General features: G+C 45.3%; 1 protein-coding gene and 1 pseudogene across 1 annotated transcript; one reads left to right on the top strand and one right to left on the bottom strand.

The window, feature by feature from the left end:
* Positions 1 to 3,380: 3,380 nt before the first annotated feature.
* Positions 3,381 to 6,195, top strand: LOC113897481 (annotated as a pseudogene).
* Positions 6,196 to 6,856: 661 nt separating this feature from the next.
* CTSL (cathepsin L) lies at positions 6,857 to 12,669 on the bottom strand. The gene is made up of 8 exons (XM_027550172.1): positions 12,563 to 12,669; positions 11,959 to 12,094; positions 11,332 to 11,454; positions 11,091 to 11,237; positions 10,398 to 10,622; positions 8,700 to 8,862; positions 7,699 to 7,816; positions 6,857 to 7,231 (listed from the first exon to the last, which is right to left on the bottom strand). Exons 1-8 carry the CDS (start codon positions 12,652 to 12,654, stop codon positions 7,132 to 7,134), a joined length of 1,104 nt encoding a protein of 367 aa, XP_027405973.1. The 5' UTR covers positions 12,655 to 12,669; the 3' UTR covers positions 6,857 to 7,131.
* Between the last annotated feature and the right edge of the window lie 2,027 nt (positions 12,670 to 14,696).

Below are 14,696 nucleotides of genomic sequence, written 5' to 3'. Positions count from 1 at the left end.
AGTCACTTCAGTCGTGTCTGACTCTGTTCGACCTCATAGATGGCAGCCCACCAGGCTCCCCCGTTCCTGGGATTCTCCAGGCAAGAACACTGGAGGGGTTGCCATTTCCTTCTCCAATGCAGGAAAGTGAAAAGTGAAAGTGAAGTCGCTCAGTCGTGTCTGACTCTTCTCGACCCCATGAACTGCAGCCTACCAGGCTCCTCCGCCCATGGGATTTTCCAGGCAAGAGTACTGGAGTGGGGTGCCATTGCCTTCTCCGGCTGAGGATAGAGAGGTGAACAAAACAGAACCCCTTGTCTCTGTGTGGACCTCTGTATAGACTAAATGCTGATGTGTGGAAGAGACACAGTAAACAAAACTAACAAATAAAATGTAATAGCCTGATGGTGGTAAACGCTATGGGAAAAATAAATCAGGGAAGGGGAGAACAGTACTATCAGGGGTTATTTTAATTTTAGTTCTGGGTAAGGACATAATTATACTTTTGTCTGTACATATGCCTAGGAATGGGATTTTTGGATCATATGATAACTCTATTTTTAGTTTTTTGAGGAACCTCCATACTGTTCTCATAGTAGCTGTACCAAATTTCCTTCCCACCAACAGTGTAGAAGGGTTCTTTTTTTCCCACACCCTCTCTAGCAATGTTATTTGTAGACTTTTAATGATGACCATTCTGAGCAGTGTGACCTCGCTGTAGTTTTGATTTACTGATGCACATTTGATAGATGGAAAAGTGAGTAGATAAAAGGTAAGTTCTGGTTCTCACCAGGTGAATAGTTAACTCCACCTGAGACCATGTTTTCTGGCCTGTTCCTTAACAAAAGAGTTTCTCAGAAACACAAGGGTTTTTTGTTTGGGAATTCAGCTTATCCCCAGGAAGCTATCTTCTTCTCAGAAGTTAGAATGATACTCAGGCCAGTATGACAGTCTGTGACAAAAGTCATGTGACAAAAGGCTCCTGAGACATCCAGGGAGAATGAGGGAGGTGGGCCAGTAAGTGCAGGCCAGGACTACCTCCTACCAAAGGAAAACAAAAGTCAACCCAGGAGTCAGAGAAAGACTCCTATTACTAGAGATCAGGAATTCAGTGTCAAAAAAGACCATAAAAGTATTCCCCAGTACGAGTTAGGCCATTTTGTGTCACGACCACTTTTTTTTAGCAGCATTTATATTGTTAATATTAAGTCTTATTGCATCAACTCCCATGTTTCCTTCATATCCTTCTTATGATCTTTCCTCCCTCACAGAGAAAAACAGGAAACATTTGATGTTATCAAGTAAAAGTGGTGCCAGTGAGTAAAGAAGACATTAATTTTCAAGTTAATAACTTTAATTCTCATGTTAAATACAAAGAGAAGGAAGCAAAGCTTGTTTTCAGTGCATTTTAATGTGTGAGAATGTCTTTCTATGAGGTATCGACTATCTCTGGTTTGAAACACTGACCAGTGCTTGATTTAGATGAGAGAGGACTTGTAAGGAAGGGAAAAGATACCCAAACTTCTTGTGCCTTTTTTTCCACTTGCTGATCATTAAATCCACTGCTAAGTCATGTAGGGTTTCTTCAGCTTCTCCTGTCTTAGCTGACTATTGCCTTGTGGTCGGTACCATTTGAAGAATTGCAAAGAAAGGCTGAGAGGGATATGAGCTGAGGGATTCCTGATGTTATCCCTCTGTGTTCAGCAGGTCTGACTCGTCTTGGGCGGTCCGGAGCCAATGAGTCCTCTTGGGCTGTCTGGGCTGCGGAGGAGAGCACAGGCGAGCTGCGCAGGCCAGGGCTGCACTGGGGCTGACATACACCACACACTATGGCTTAAAGTCATAGGAATTTACTCTCTCACTCCTGGAGGCCAGAATTCCAAACCAAAGTGTCTGCAGGGCTATATTCCTCCTGAGGGCTCTAGGGAGGAATCCTCTGTTGACTTTTCAGCTTCTGACAGTAAGTTTATGTTTCAGACCAGATTATTGTGTCAACTGAAGAAGAAAAAAAAAGCACAACCTAAAAGTTGGGAATTATGCTTTACTTACAGACTTAAGCAGGAGAGACAGCCTCTCAGATAACTCTGAATGACTGTTCTGAAGAGGTAAGGGAGGAGCCAGGATATATAGGAGTTTTTGCAAAAAACAAAATAAACAAATAAAAAAATACCCCAGGTAGCTTCCCTAGAAGCTCAAACAGTAAAGCAACTGCCTGCAAGTTAGGAGACCCAGGTTCAATCCCTGGATCAGGAAGATCCCCTGGAGAAGGAAATGGCAACCCACTCCAGTATCCTTGCCTGGAAAATTCTATGGACAGAGGAGCTTAGCGGGCTATAATCCATGGGGTCGCAAAGAGTTGGATACGACTGAGTGACTAACACACAGTCAGAACATCAAAAGATAAGTGTTAATTACTTTGTGTACTTAATCGCTCAGTTGCATCTCATTCTTTGAGACCCCTTGGACTGTAGCCCACCAGGCTCCTCTGACCATGGGAATTCTCCAGGCAAGAATATTGGAGTGTGTTGCCATACCCCTCCTCCTAGGGATCTTCCCAACCTGAGGATCAAACTGAGGTCTCCTGCATTGTAGGCAGATTCTTTATCCTCTGAGCCATGAGGGAAGTCAGTTAATTACTTTAGTGCTTTTCTATGTTTGGGGAGATGCCAGAATCTATATTCCCTGCAATTAGTTCTTTGATTTGCACCTTAATTATCTAGGTCTGGTATCCTGTTTTTCTCCATCCCGAATCCCCTCAGGTTCATAGTTGGTGGCAGCTTTTAGTGGCTGAGGGGTTGATGGCTGCAATATCCTTGGCTTACTAATATGGCAACATTTGTCTAAAATAAAAATTTGTTTTCAGCTTTATTTGATTTATGTCAATTGGCTTATTTTAAAAAGCTTTTACGACAGATACTGTTTCAAACTTTTCAGAGTTTAAACAAGTATAAATGTCTTTGAATGTTGCAGAAGATTCTAATATCTGTTTAATTATCTGATGTCTGAGAAGTCTTCACATTTGCATTCATATCAGCACCTAGGCATTTTCTTAGAGTCTGGGGCTGTACTTCCAAGATTACATGAAAGCAGTATGAACTAGCCTGTCATAGTGAAGCAAGGTGACAGACACTAAGGCAGTCCTTTCTAGTGGACTTTCAGAGATTGAAGGTGGCAGATAGCATTTTCCAAGGATGGCTGCAACCACATCTTCCATCCCACATGCTCTTCTACTAAGTGACCTTGCCTTGCCCCACCAGGAGGTGGACTGTCAACCCCTTCCCCTGGAACCCGAGCAACATGCTGTGAATACAGTGAAGCAGTAGAGGTTGCACTTGGAACTAAGATCAGGTCAAAAGAAGCCTCGCAGTTTCTCGTTAGGCATCCTGGCCTGTTCTCTCGGGATGTTCCTCTCCGAGCCAGCCTTCATGCCGTGGGAGTTCAGGTCACAGGGAGGTCCATGTAGGTACTCTGGTTGGCAGCCAGGGCTGAATGCCCAGACTGCAACAGCATCTAGGATAGCCACATGAGTGAGCCTGCTTGGATGTCAGCCTGTCAGAACTGCTAGCGATTCCCGAATGCACAAAAGACTTCCAATGGAAAACAGTGTAGTTAAGCTCAGTCAGGAAGTTGGAAAGATAGTTTTTTTTTTTTTTTTCCCAAACTGCTATGTTTCCTTATAGTTTATTTTTACAGTAATAAATAACCAGAATAGTCTTTTCACTGCATGCCCCACTGGTTCCCCTGTGTCCTAAAAACCTAAAAATCTCCATCTCCTGCACCTTAATCTAATCACTTCCCACTTTCTCTAAATGTCATTTCTCTTTTCTAAGGGTTCTGACCTGGGAATTCTATGCTCAGACACCCACCCTTTTATCCTGTATTATTGATCGACTCAGGCATCCCTGGTGGCTCAGTGGTAAAGAATCTGCCTGCATTGCAGGAGACCCAGGTTTGATCCCTAGGTTGGGAAGATCCCCTGGAGAAGGAAATGGCAACCCACTCCAGTATTCTTGTCTGGAGAATTCCATGAACAGAAGAGCCTGGTGGGCTACAGTGCAGGGGGTCGCAAAAGAGGTGGACATGACTTAGTCTCTAAACAACACAACCATAACATTGACTGGACCCTCTGGGTCCACGTTAGGTTTCTCTCTCTTCTGGTGTTTCAACCACCTCCCTCGAATAGCACCATCTCCTCCTCAGGATTGGAAATGTCTCGTCCACAGCATCACCAGGACACAGAGGATGCTACAATTCTGGTGTCTCAATCTGGCCCCAACCAGTCGAAGGGGCTCAGATTGGGAGCCTCCCAAATTTTCCTGTGGCTACACTGGGTCGTGCTATCTCAAAACCCACAGACTTTTACTCCAAACACATCTGTCATTTTGGGTCAGGAAGTTGGAAATGTAAGCACCTGTGGCCACACTGAAGCTCCAGCATGACACACAGTCCAGTGCAGATGGACTTGACCAGAGACTGCTGGAAGTTTCGTGGGCTGAGACCCTAGCTGTGCTCCACTTCACGTCCTCATAGCATTCTATTAACTGAATGCTTCCACTTGCTTTTTATTTCCCTGAGTAGGAATATGATAATTTTAAACCCAAAGACAGTAAATACTATGTGTTTCCTTAGCCTGCAGAATGTAGGGTTTTTCTTTTTAAAATCAAATTCAGGAATTAGGGACCTAGGTGTAAATTAGGCTTCAGACACTTTTGATATTCACCTATTGTCCACCTCTGAGGCCACCATACTACTTTTGAAGCCCAGTCTCCAAAGTGGGTGCTTGTCCCTCATTGCTTATGGATGTGAAGACAAACATTCTTGGCAATGCTTTGGGTCTTTTGCAAAGTAGCCACGTTGTCTTCACTAGAAGTCCGGCAAGTTGCACCAGAAACAGGCCCTGGGACATTGCTTTTCACAGTTATAGCCTATAACATTGTGGGCCAAATGATCATGACCTCTAAGGCCCTTTTCTTGATTGGAAATCATATGCATGTGTGTTCACTTTTCCAAAATGTGAATTATTTCCTTATGAGAACAATTTACCGTCTTTCCTGAGGGCAGTGCCCTAGCACACCTGCGCAGCAGGCCACCCCCTGCTTCCCCCTGCCCCTCCCCCTTCCTTAACCTTCCGTCCCTTCTCCCTAGCTCCTCAATTCTTCATCCCCTTCCCGCCTGGTCTCAGAGGACCCCACTGTAGCACCACTTGTCTCGGCCCTGCCGGCAACCTCCGCAAAGCTGTCGGTACCACTCCCAGCCCACGTGGGCCCCAGTGGGCTGCCCACATCCGTCCCCCAGCTCCCTGTTCTACTGGACTTTCTAAGTCATCAGAAAGATGACTTGTCGTGGGTGGCTTTCTGAGCCGCCCCTTCCATGCCCCTCTCTGCATCTTCTTCGGCCACTTGGGACTCCGCCCCCTTGGCACCCACCCCCAACCCCGTCCCATTACCGCGTTCCCCCCGCCAGGGATCCGGCGGTCATGTGTCCCAGAATCGGCCAAGCCAGGTGAAGGGGAAGATCCTGGTGTTACTCAGTCCCCTTTTCATGGGGTCCTGAGGCCCACAGTCCACCTGGAACACCTCCTGACTTCATTCTGGAGGTGGCAATAGACAAACATCCCCTTGGGATTTTGTAGTTAAGAGGCCCCATGTGGCTTCCTTCCTGGAAGAGGTGAGCCAGTGGTCCCAGCTGGTGGTGGTCACAGCAAGCGTGGAGACTCGGGGCTCTACTGTGGCTGATGCACTGGATAATAGCAGAAGCACTCTGGAAATACTGCAGACGGCACTGCACTTGGGAATCTGGCCACTACCTCCAGGACACTCTCTGTGATCCACAGTGACTTCTCCAGCACTGTGATCCTGCATGACTCCCCAGGGCGTACAGAAGCCAGCCAAGGTCATCCCCATCAAATCCTGGCTCAGTGACCCCAGCAATCTCACTCTTCTCGACCTGATTCTGATGCCAGATGCCCTCGGGTTCACCACTGATGTTTGTTCTGTGCTGAGTGGAAAACTTCACCAACATAGGCTCTGGTGGCAGCTGCTTCCCCTCCCCCTGAGTTGGGGTGGGGAAGGGAGGTTGAGCCCTCGGGAGGCTGTTTGTTTGATACCCTGTCCAATGGTGATGACGGCCTGCGCAGGGTCTGCCCTCCCACCCTCTCTGCCCTCAGAGCCCTGCACTCTGTATGGAGTCTGGATGGACACAAGGGCCAGATTTTGAAGCAGCCACCCTTTAACTTCATGTTTGCACTCCCTGAAAACTCCAGACTGGGACCTAACAGTCTAGGAGAGCCACAACAGTGCTCTGGCCGGTCGAGAAACACGACTGGCCAGAGTATGAGACACATTCAGTAATCTAGGAGGCTCAAAAGAGAATCCAAGCTAGCTTTGTTTTGATTTGATTTTTTAATAACTCTTGTACAAAACGACTTACCCTTGTCCTTTAGATTGTCAAATTTTGCTCTATTCAAGGGATGTCAGACACAGTCAATGGGCAGCTAACATAAGATCTGCATATTGATAACTATAAGAACCAGAAGGCCACACAGCCATTCTCCTAATAGACCACTGGCACATTCAGTTAGGGGCTTCCCTGGTGGCTCAGAGGTAAAAAACCTACCTGCAATGCAGAAGACGTGGGTTTGATCCCTGGGTTGGGAAGATCCCCTTGGAAAAGGAAATGGCAACCCACTCTGGTATTCTTGCCTGGGGAATTCCATGGACAGAGGAGCCTTGTGGACTATAGTCCATGGGGTCACAAAAGAGTCAGACGTGACTTAGCAACTAAACAACAACAAAAAATAATCAGTTGTGTCTTAAGAGCCCAATTATGTTTTTTACTCTAAAAATGTAATGTATTAAAAACAGAAAGAAGCCACCTCTATTCTGAAATAAAGTTTTATTTTAAAAGGTAAAACTGTATACATCCTTTTAAAACATAAAAGTTCAAAATTCATTAGGCAAGTTGATCATACAAACATATTTACAACAGTAGTGAAAGAAGTGGTAACATTTCACCAGTGTAAAAGGTCACAGAATTCAGATCACAACTTGGATCTTCAATGATTCAAGTCTTTCATTCCCACACAATAAAGTCTGGTCAGTTTTAAGAGAAAATCCTTCCTCTGGATATTGTTCTTAATCCAGCCTTTGAGATTTAGACAGTAGGATAACTGGCCATGGTGGCGATTCCACAGTGGTTGTTCCGGTCTTTGGCCATCTTTATGTAGCCATTCATGCCCCAATGTTCACCCCAGCTGAAAGAAGAGAAGGTTTTCATTTTATATGAAGAATCAAACACATTTATATTTATTAATATTTAAACAGTGCACCAGAGGTCAAGACAGATTCAGAAAGAAGCAAGAAATGCAGTTGTTCTTATTCATGGTTGAGTTCTAAATGTATACATAACTTCTATCCCAAACCTTTCACAAAACTATAAAATTAGAGACATAAAAAAGAAACTCTTGGGGCCAGATGTGTTTTAGAATTTAAAAAATGTTTGGATTTAGAAATGAGATGATACCCAAACTACATCAATACCTTAGGCAACTTCAGACAGTATCTTAATGTTATAATCAAACATTAATATGCCTGTGATCATCCTAAGTGGCATAAGACTTCAGAAGTGTACTTAAGGATTTGAGGACCCGAATTCAAATGCTGATTCCAAAAAGGACTCCCCTTTTCAACCTCAAATATAAGTATTTGGGGCATTTTATACCTGTTTTTGACAAGCCAATATTTATTGTCATCTGAGTCTGCTCCTTCAAAGCCATAGCCAACTACCAGAACAGCATGATCCACGGATTCACTGCTACAATTTGGCTCATAATAAATGCCTGGGAAAATAAAATACAATGTTGGGGTGAAGACCTCCAAGTGACCTAGTCTATTAATCAGGGTAAGGAGACATCTCAAAATTAAGCTAAATGATATAAATCTAGATAAGATTTAAAAAAAGATTTTTTTTTTCATTCTAGGCTAGGGATCCAGGCCCTCATCTAACACTAGCAGATATACAAACGGCATACTCTCTTTTGTAAACAACATGTCAAGAGACATAAAAGAACACTCCTTAAAATCTTATCATTTTACTTTCAAGACATTCAGTCTAGGGAAATAGCACACAACACAAAATTACTTCAGCCAAGAAGTTCTTTCTGGTTTTAATTACAGTAGCAAAATTCTTTGGAAAATTTCAAAGGTCTAACAGTTGAAACTCTGGGTGGCTACAGTCGTAAATAGGACTTTCAAGGTGGTGCTAGTGGTAAAGAATCTGCCTGCCAATGCAGGAGACTCACGAGACGTGGGTTCGATCTCTGGTTTGGGAAGATCCCCTTGAGTAGGAAATGGCAACCCACTTCAGCATTCTTGCCTGGAAAATTCTACAGGCAGAGGAGCCTGGTGGACTACAGTCCATGGGGCTGCAAAGAGTTATGGACACAACTGAGCACACACAACTGGAAAAAAGTAAATTAAGCTATATGAATCAAATTAAGTAGCCATTCAAATATATTTATGAAGTGCTTAAAATCATGGGGACATGGTTCAAGTAATGTCAAATGGACACATCAGGTACAAATACTAACATTAACAACTATATTAAATCTATAGACCTTCAAATTTTACATTGAATTCTACATACCAAAGAGTCAGTTTTGCTGTATGTCATGGTGATTTTCCAATTTTTCTGCCTAAATTTCAAGATAGACAAATACTTACCTGACTTGTAGAACTGGAAAGATGGATTGTGTGCATCTACAGCAACAGAGATGGGACCCAAAGTTGCCACTGCCTTCATAAGAGCCTTCTCCTGCTTAGGGAGGTCCACGAAACCAGTTTCATTAGCAGCAGAATTGTTGGGATTGTAAAGGCAGGTGCCAACCTTTTAAAGGTAATGGGGAAGAGGCTTGATTAATACCATCCTCCTCCTGAGGTATATGAGTTCAAGACATTCTGCAGCTTAATGATTTCCAAGTCAAGTTTGTTACAAAGCATCCCAGGAGATGGAATGCCATTGGCTGTTTTGAAATGGAAAAAATTAGCTTGTGTCTATGCAATCAAACACTCTCAATCTACCTGCCCATAAGAAACCTTTACTCAGGAGAAATTTGTACTTATAAAGAATGATATGTATATTTCCCTGGTGCCTCAGCAGTAAATAATCCACCTTTACTCCTACAAGGTAGGAGACAGGGGTTTGATCCCTACAAGGCACGAGACATGGAGGCAGGGGTTTGATCCCTGGGTTGGGAAGATCCCCTGGAGGGGGAAATGGCAACCTACTCCGGTAATCTTGCCCAGTAAATCCCACAGACAGAGGAGCCTGGCAGGCTATAGTCTCAGTTCAGTTCAGTTCAGTCGCTCAGTCATGTCCGACTCTTTGCAACCCCATGAATTGCAGCACACCAGGCCTCCCTGTCCATCACCATCTCACGGAGTTCACCCAAACTCATGTCCATCGAGTCGGTGACGCCATCCAGCCATCTCATCCTCTGTTGTCCCCTTCTCCTCCTGCCCCCAATCCCTCCCAGCATCAGAGTCTTTTCCAATGAGTCAACTCTTCGCATGAGGTGGCCAAAGTATTTGGCCAAAGGAGTTTCAGCTTCAGCATCAGTCCTTCCAAAGAATACCCAGGACTGATCTCCTTTAGAATGGACTGGTTGGATCTCCTTGCTGCCCAAGGGACTCTCAAGAGTCTTCTCCAACACCACAGTTCAAAAGCATCAATTCTTTGGCGCTCAGCTTTCTTCACAGTCCAACTCTCACATCCATACATGACCACTGGAAACACCATAGCCTTGACTAGACGGACCTTTGTTGACAAAGTAATGTCTCTGCTTTTGAATATGCTATCTAGGTTGGTCATAACTTTTCTTCCAAGGAGTAAGTGTCTTTTAATTTCATGGTGCAATCACCATCTGCAGTGATTTTGGAGCCCAAAAAGGTTGCAAAAGAGTCAGATACGACTGAGTGACTAAACAACAACAACAAATGTATATTTCCACATTCAATAGAAATATTAACAGCTTTATGGTAACTATCTGGGCTCCCAAGTAGCACTAGTGGTAAAGAACCTGACTGCCAATACAGGTGACATGAAAGATGTGGGTTCGATCCCTTCCTGGGTCAGGAAGATCCTCTGGAGGACATGGCAACCCGCTTCAGTAATCTTGCCTGGAGAATTCCATGGAGAGAGGAGCCTGGTGGGCTATAGTCCAAAAGGTCACACAGAGTTGGATATGATTAAAGCGACAGCATGAACACATGGTAAGTAGCTAAACAGAGAACTGTGCAAGGCTAACTATTTTAATGACAGTTCTGACAGTCTGCAGATAAAGATTCTACAATGTGGATTCTAAACATGATATCTATTTTCCCCTAAAGTGTTCAACTTGGATTACAAGGAGCTCCTCTTACCAATCCAGTGTATGGATAAGATTCCTCTGAGTCCAGGCCTCCAACGTCCAAAACATACTGGAAGGCATTATCTATGAAGCCACCGTGACAACCCCGATTGCCTTGAGGCTGAGAGCAGTCCACCAGGTTCTGCTCACTCAGTGAAACAAGTTTGCCAGTTTTTTGGAACATCTGTCCTTCAAGAGCACCCGTGGCACTAAAAGCCCAACAAGAACCACATTTACCCTGAAAACAAAATTTAAAAGCATAAGTTACAAAACAAATAGCAAGACTTGGACAGTAGCCCATATATATGGAAATGCTTTTAAAACCTAGTGAATGGCATGTTGTTGCACAGTGTGTCCGGAGAAGGCAATGGCACCCCGCTCCAGTACTCTTGCCTGGAAAATCACATGGATGGAGACTGGTAGGCTCCAGTCCATGGGGTCGCTAAGAGTTGGACACGACTGAGCAACTTCACTTTCACTTTTCACTTTCATGCATTGGAGAAGGAAATGGCAACCCACTCCAGTGTTCTTGCCTAGAGAATCCCAGGGACAGAAGAGCCTGATGGGCTGCCATCTATGTGGTCGCACAGAGTCGGACACGACTGAAGCGACAGCAGCAGCAGCAGCAGCACAGTGTATCATAGCAAGGATGGCAACTCCTATTTGGCTTTACTCTTGGAGAGAGATTTGCTGAGTACCATCATACCTGATTCTTCACAGGAGTTACATAGCCTTTCTCTCTCCAATCCACGGATGGAGGAATCGAAGCAAAGATAGTTTCATGGAACTCTTTCCCCTTCTTGTTCTTCTGCCTTTGAAAGCCATTCATCGTGTGCCTGAATTCTTCATTGGTCTTCAAGGAAAAGGAAATAGAATGTTGAAAAGCAAGAGGTTATTTTGCTAAAGTGTTAAGCAGAGAAGGCACAAAAAATTCATGCCACACTCACCATGTCACCAAAGGCATTCATTGCCATGCTGAAGCTATGTTTCCCTTGGCTGTATTCCTGATTATGCAGCTCAATCATTTTCATATTCTTCTTCCACACGGCTTTTCTCCATCCTTCTTCATTCTAGAAGCAAACAGGTAGCCTATATTCTTTTATTCTATTTAAAACCAACTCACCAAGGGCTTCACCAGGTGGTGCTAAGTGGTAAAGAACTCCCGTGCCAAGGCAGGAGATGCAAGAAACACAGATTCAATCCCTGCGTTGGGATGATCCCCTGAAGGAGGGTATGGCAACCCACTCTAATATTCTTGCCTGGAAAATCCCATGGACAGAGGAGCCTGGTCACAGAGTTGGACACGACTGAAGCGACAGCACATACCGTCACCAAGTGGATTTGTATATAAAGAGGAAGAGAGACCATGGCCAGAGATGGCTCTATACTCTTGGGAGCTGTTCTCCAGCGCCCACATTACAGGACAAATGTCTACAGTGTACTCAGTGACAGGTGCCATGAAGTTACTGCCCTGACAAGAGCCAGCCTCAAGAGACTACTATCTGCCATAAACTCCCAACAGCATGGACCATTCTCTGCAGGGTTTCAGATGGACAGTTTCAGATGTTACCAACCAAGTCGTATGGTTTCCTGTGTGTTGCCTTCCACGATTTCCATTGTGTATCTAAACTGTGGTCAAATTTTGGAGCAGCTGAGGCTATTCCCAAGCAAAGGGCTGTCAGGAGGAGTGAAGGATTCATGTTCAAAAACCTAGGAAGGGAGAAGAAATGAGTATCTGATTAAACCAATCTTTCTAAAAGGCCATCTTTTTTTTTTGAGCCACTATGGTGGAGTAAAAACATTTATATTCCCAAGTATTTATAAAAGGACAGTAGGGGAAGTCTATGGATGTGGGTGGAGAAAAAGAGCTCTGAGACCCCAGTTTCCGCGCGGGACAGGGTGAGGCTCTTCTGGGACTCAAACAGCGGCCCGGACGAGCCACCCTCCCGCGCTGCAGGCGGGCCCAGCCCAGGGGCGGGCCCAGCGAACTCCCTCCGCTGACAGAGTATGTAGACGCGGTGCCGACAAACGCTCTGCAGTCCAGCTAGCGGGGGTCATACTGCCTTGTCACACCGGCGCCTCCTGGAACCCCTCCCCAAGCCCTCAACCCCCAAGGCTGCAGTCGCGCTGCTAGCCGGAGTGACCCCGCCGCACCATGTCTCATCCCGTGGCGCTCACCTGTGGCGAGGGCTGCCTGCCGCACAGGCACAACCGGCGGCTCCGGATCCTGCGGCGTCTAAAGTTGGGTTGTGGGCACCAAGACCTCCCATTTAAGGCTCCGGGACTGCGCTCGGCAAGCCCCGCCCCCCGTTAGCACGCCCCGCGATTGGCTGAGCCTCATATAGGCGGGCCCGTGTGCTGGGACTCCCGGCGCGTGACAGGGCTGGTCCCAAATTGTCCAGGTGCCAGCCTCAGTGGACCCCACGGCAGCGAGCTGGGGGGCCATTGGGCAGAACTAAGGAGGGCGGCCGGCGCCTCCCTGGGGACCCAGATCAACTAATTACATCGAATTCGTGCTCTTGGTCGGTGGTTCACTAAAAGAGGCTTGCAGGGGGTCCCAAGTGGATTTTTAGCGTAACCCTGTGCCTCCTTCCTTAGGGTTTTGTTTTGTTTTGTTTAAATTTTAAGTCCTAATCCTAGAGTTCTTGGTGAAAGTCTTCGGGAGGACTGAGAACTGTCTCGTACAGGGGCTCCCGCTTATTCCGCAGCGAAGGTGGGGCAGGCTGGAGGAATGCAAAGCTCGCAAGCCGACCTCCAGGGTTAAGGGTGGTACAAGCTGGGTTTGAGGAGCAGAATCGCAGTTCCTCAGAGGATGTGGCGCCCTGGTCACTGCCCAAATCCCAGGAAGGCAAAGGGCTGGGAGGGTCTCCAGAGAATAGGTGGTATTTTGTAATACCCTTCTCCTGTCTTCCCCAGTTAGGGGTTCTTCTTGTCTCTCAAGTTTTCCTCAAAACCAACAGAAACGAGTTGTTTACAGAAAATTTTAGTTTAATTAAGAAAAAAGGAAAAATGGAGGGTAGGCAATGGCACCCCACTCCAGAACTCTTGCCTGGAATATCCCATGGACGGAGGAGCCTGGTAGGCTGTAGTCCATGGGGTCGCTAAGAGTCGGACACGACTGAGCGACTTCACTTTCACTTTTCACTTTCCTGCATTGGAGAAGGAAATGGCAACCCACTCCAGTGTTCTTGCCTGGAGAATCCCAGGGACGGTGGAGCCTGATGGGTGCCGTCTATGGGGTCGCACAGAGTCGGACACGACTGAAGTGACTTAGCAGCAGCAGCAGTAACTGCTTTTACTTTCCCGCTCTTCTTCCTTAGTATCTAGGTCCTTTTCTCGAGATTTAAGGAAAGATGAAAAACTGGAAATAGAACTGCCATATGACCCAGAAATCCCACTGCTAGGCATACACACCGAGGAAACCAGAATTGAAAGAGACATGTGTACCCCAATGTTCATCGCAGCACTGTTTATAATAGCCAGGACATGAAAGCAACCTAGATGTCCATCAGCAGATGAATGGATAAGAAAGCTGTGGTACATATACACAATGGAGTATTACTCAGCCATTTAAAAAGATACATTTGAATCAGTTCTAATGAGGTGGATGAAACTGGAGCCTATTATACAGAGTGAAGTAAGCCAGAAAGAAAAACACCAATACAGTATACTAACACATATATATGGAATCTAGAAAGATGGTAAAGATAACCCTGTATGTGAGACAGCAAAAGAGACACAGATGTATAGAACAGCCTTTTGGACTCTGTGGGAGAGGGTGAGGGCGGGATGATATGGGAGAATGGCATTGAAACATACATAGTATCATATGTGAAACCAATCGCCAGTCCAGGTTCGATGCATGATACAGGGTGCTTGGGGCTGGTGCACTGGGATGACCCAGAGGGATGGTATGGGGAGGGAGGTGGCAGGGGGTTCAGGATGGGGAACAGGTTTACACCCGTGGCAGATTCATGTTGATATATGGCAAAACCAATACAATATTATAAAGTAATTAGCCTCCAATTAAAATAAATAAATTTATATTAAAAAATAAATAAACAGATCTTGAGAACAACAACAACAACAAAAGATTTAAGGAAAGAAATTTAAGATTTAAGAAAAGGTCCTTTTCTGGAGATTAAGAATTGTGACTTTTACTTCAGTGATTTCTACTTTAATTTATATTGAATGTCAGGATTTAAAGGACAGCGAAACGTTTTAAATGGAGGAAAATAGGTTTATAGGTTAAATATTAATTTACATAACTAAGAACTTAGGGAACACAAGTCAAACTTTGTACATGTTTGTC

Source organism: Bos indicus x Bos taurus, chromosome 8 (genome assembly GCF_003369695.1).
Source record: "Bos indicus x Bos taurus breed Angus x Brahman F1 hybrid chromosome 8, Bos_hybrid_MaternalHap_v2.0, whole genome shotgun sequence".
NCBI lineage: Eukaryota > Metazoa > Chordata > Mammalia > Artiodactyla > Bovidae > Bos > Bos indicus x Bos taurus.
Note: the sequence above shows the minus strand (reverse complement) of the source record. Positions and strands in the feature narration are given on the sequence as shown.

What these genes read in the sequence shown, in the direction of transcription:
- CTSL (XM_027550172.1), bottom strand. Translation starts at nt 12,654, where the DNA reads ATGGGAGGTCTTGGTGCCCACAACCCAACTTTAGACGCCGCAGGATCC. An exon ending in GCAGGCAGCCCTCGCCACAG is followed by an intron (nt 12,095 to 12,562) that starts GTGAGCGCCACG and finishes CTCCCTTCCTAG; the next exon opens with GTTTTTGAACATGAATCCTT. An exon ending in CTTATCCATACACTGGATTG is followed by an intron (nt 8,863 to 10,397) that starts GTAAGAGGAGCT and finishes TACCTTTAAAAG; the next exon opens with GTTGGCACCTGCCTTTACAA.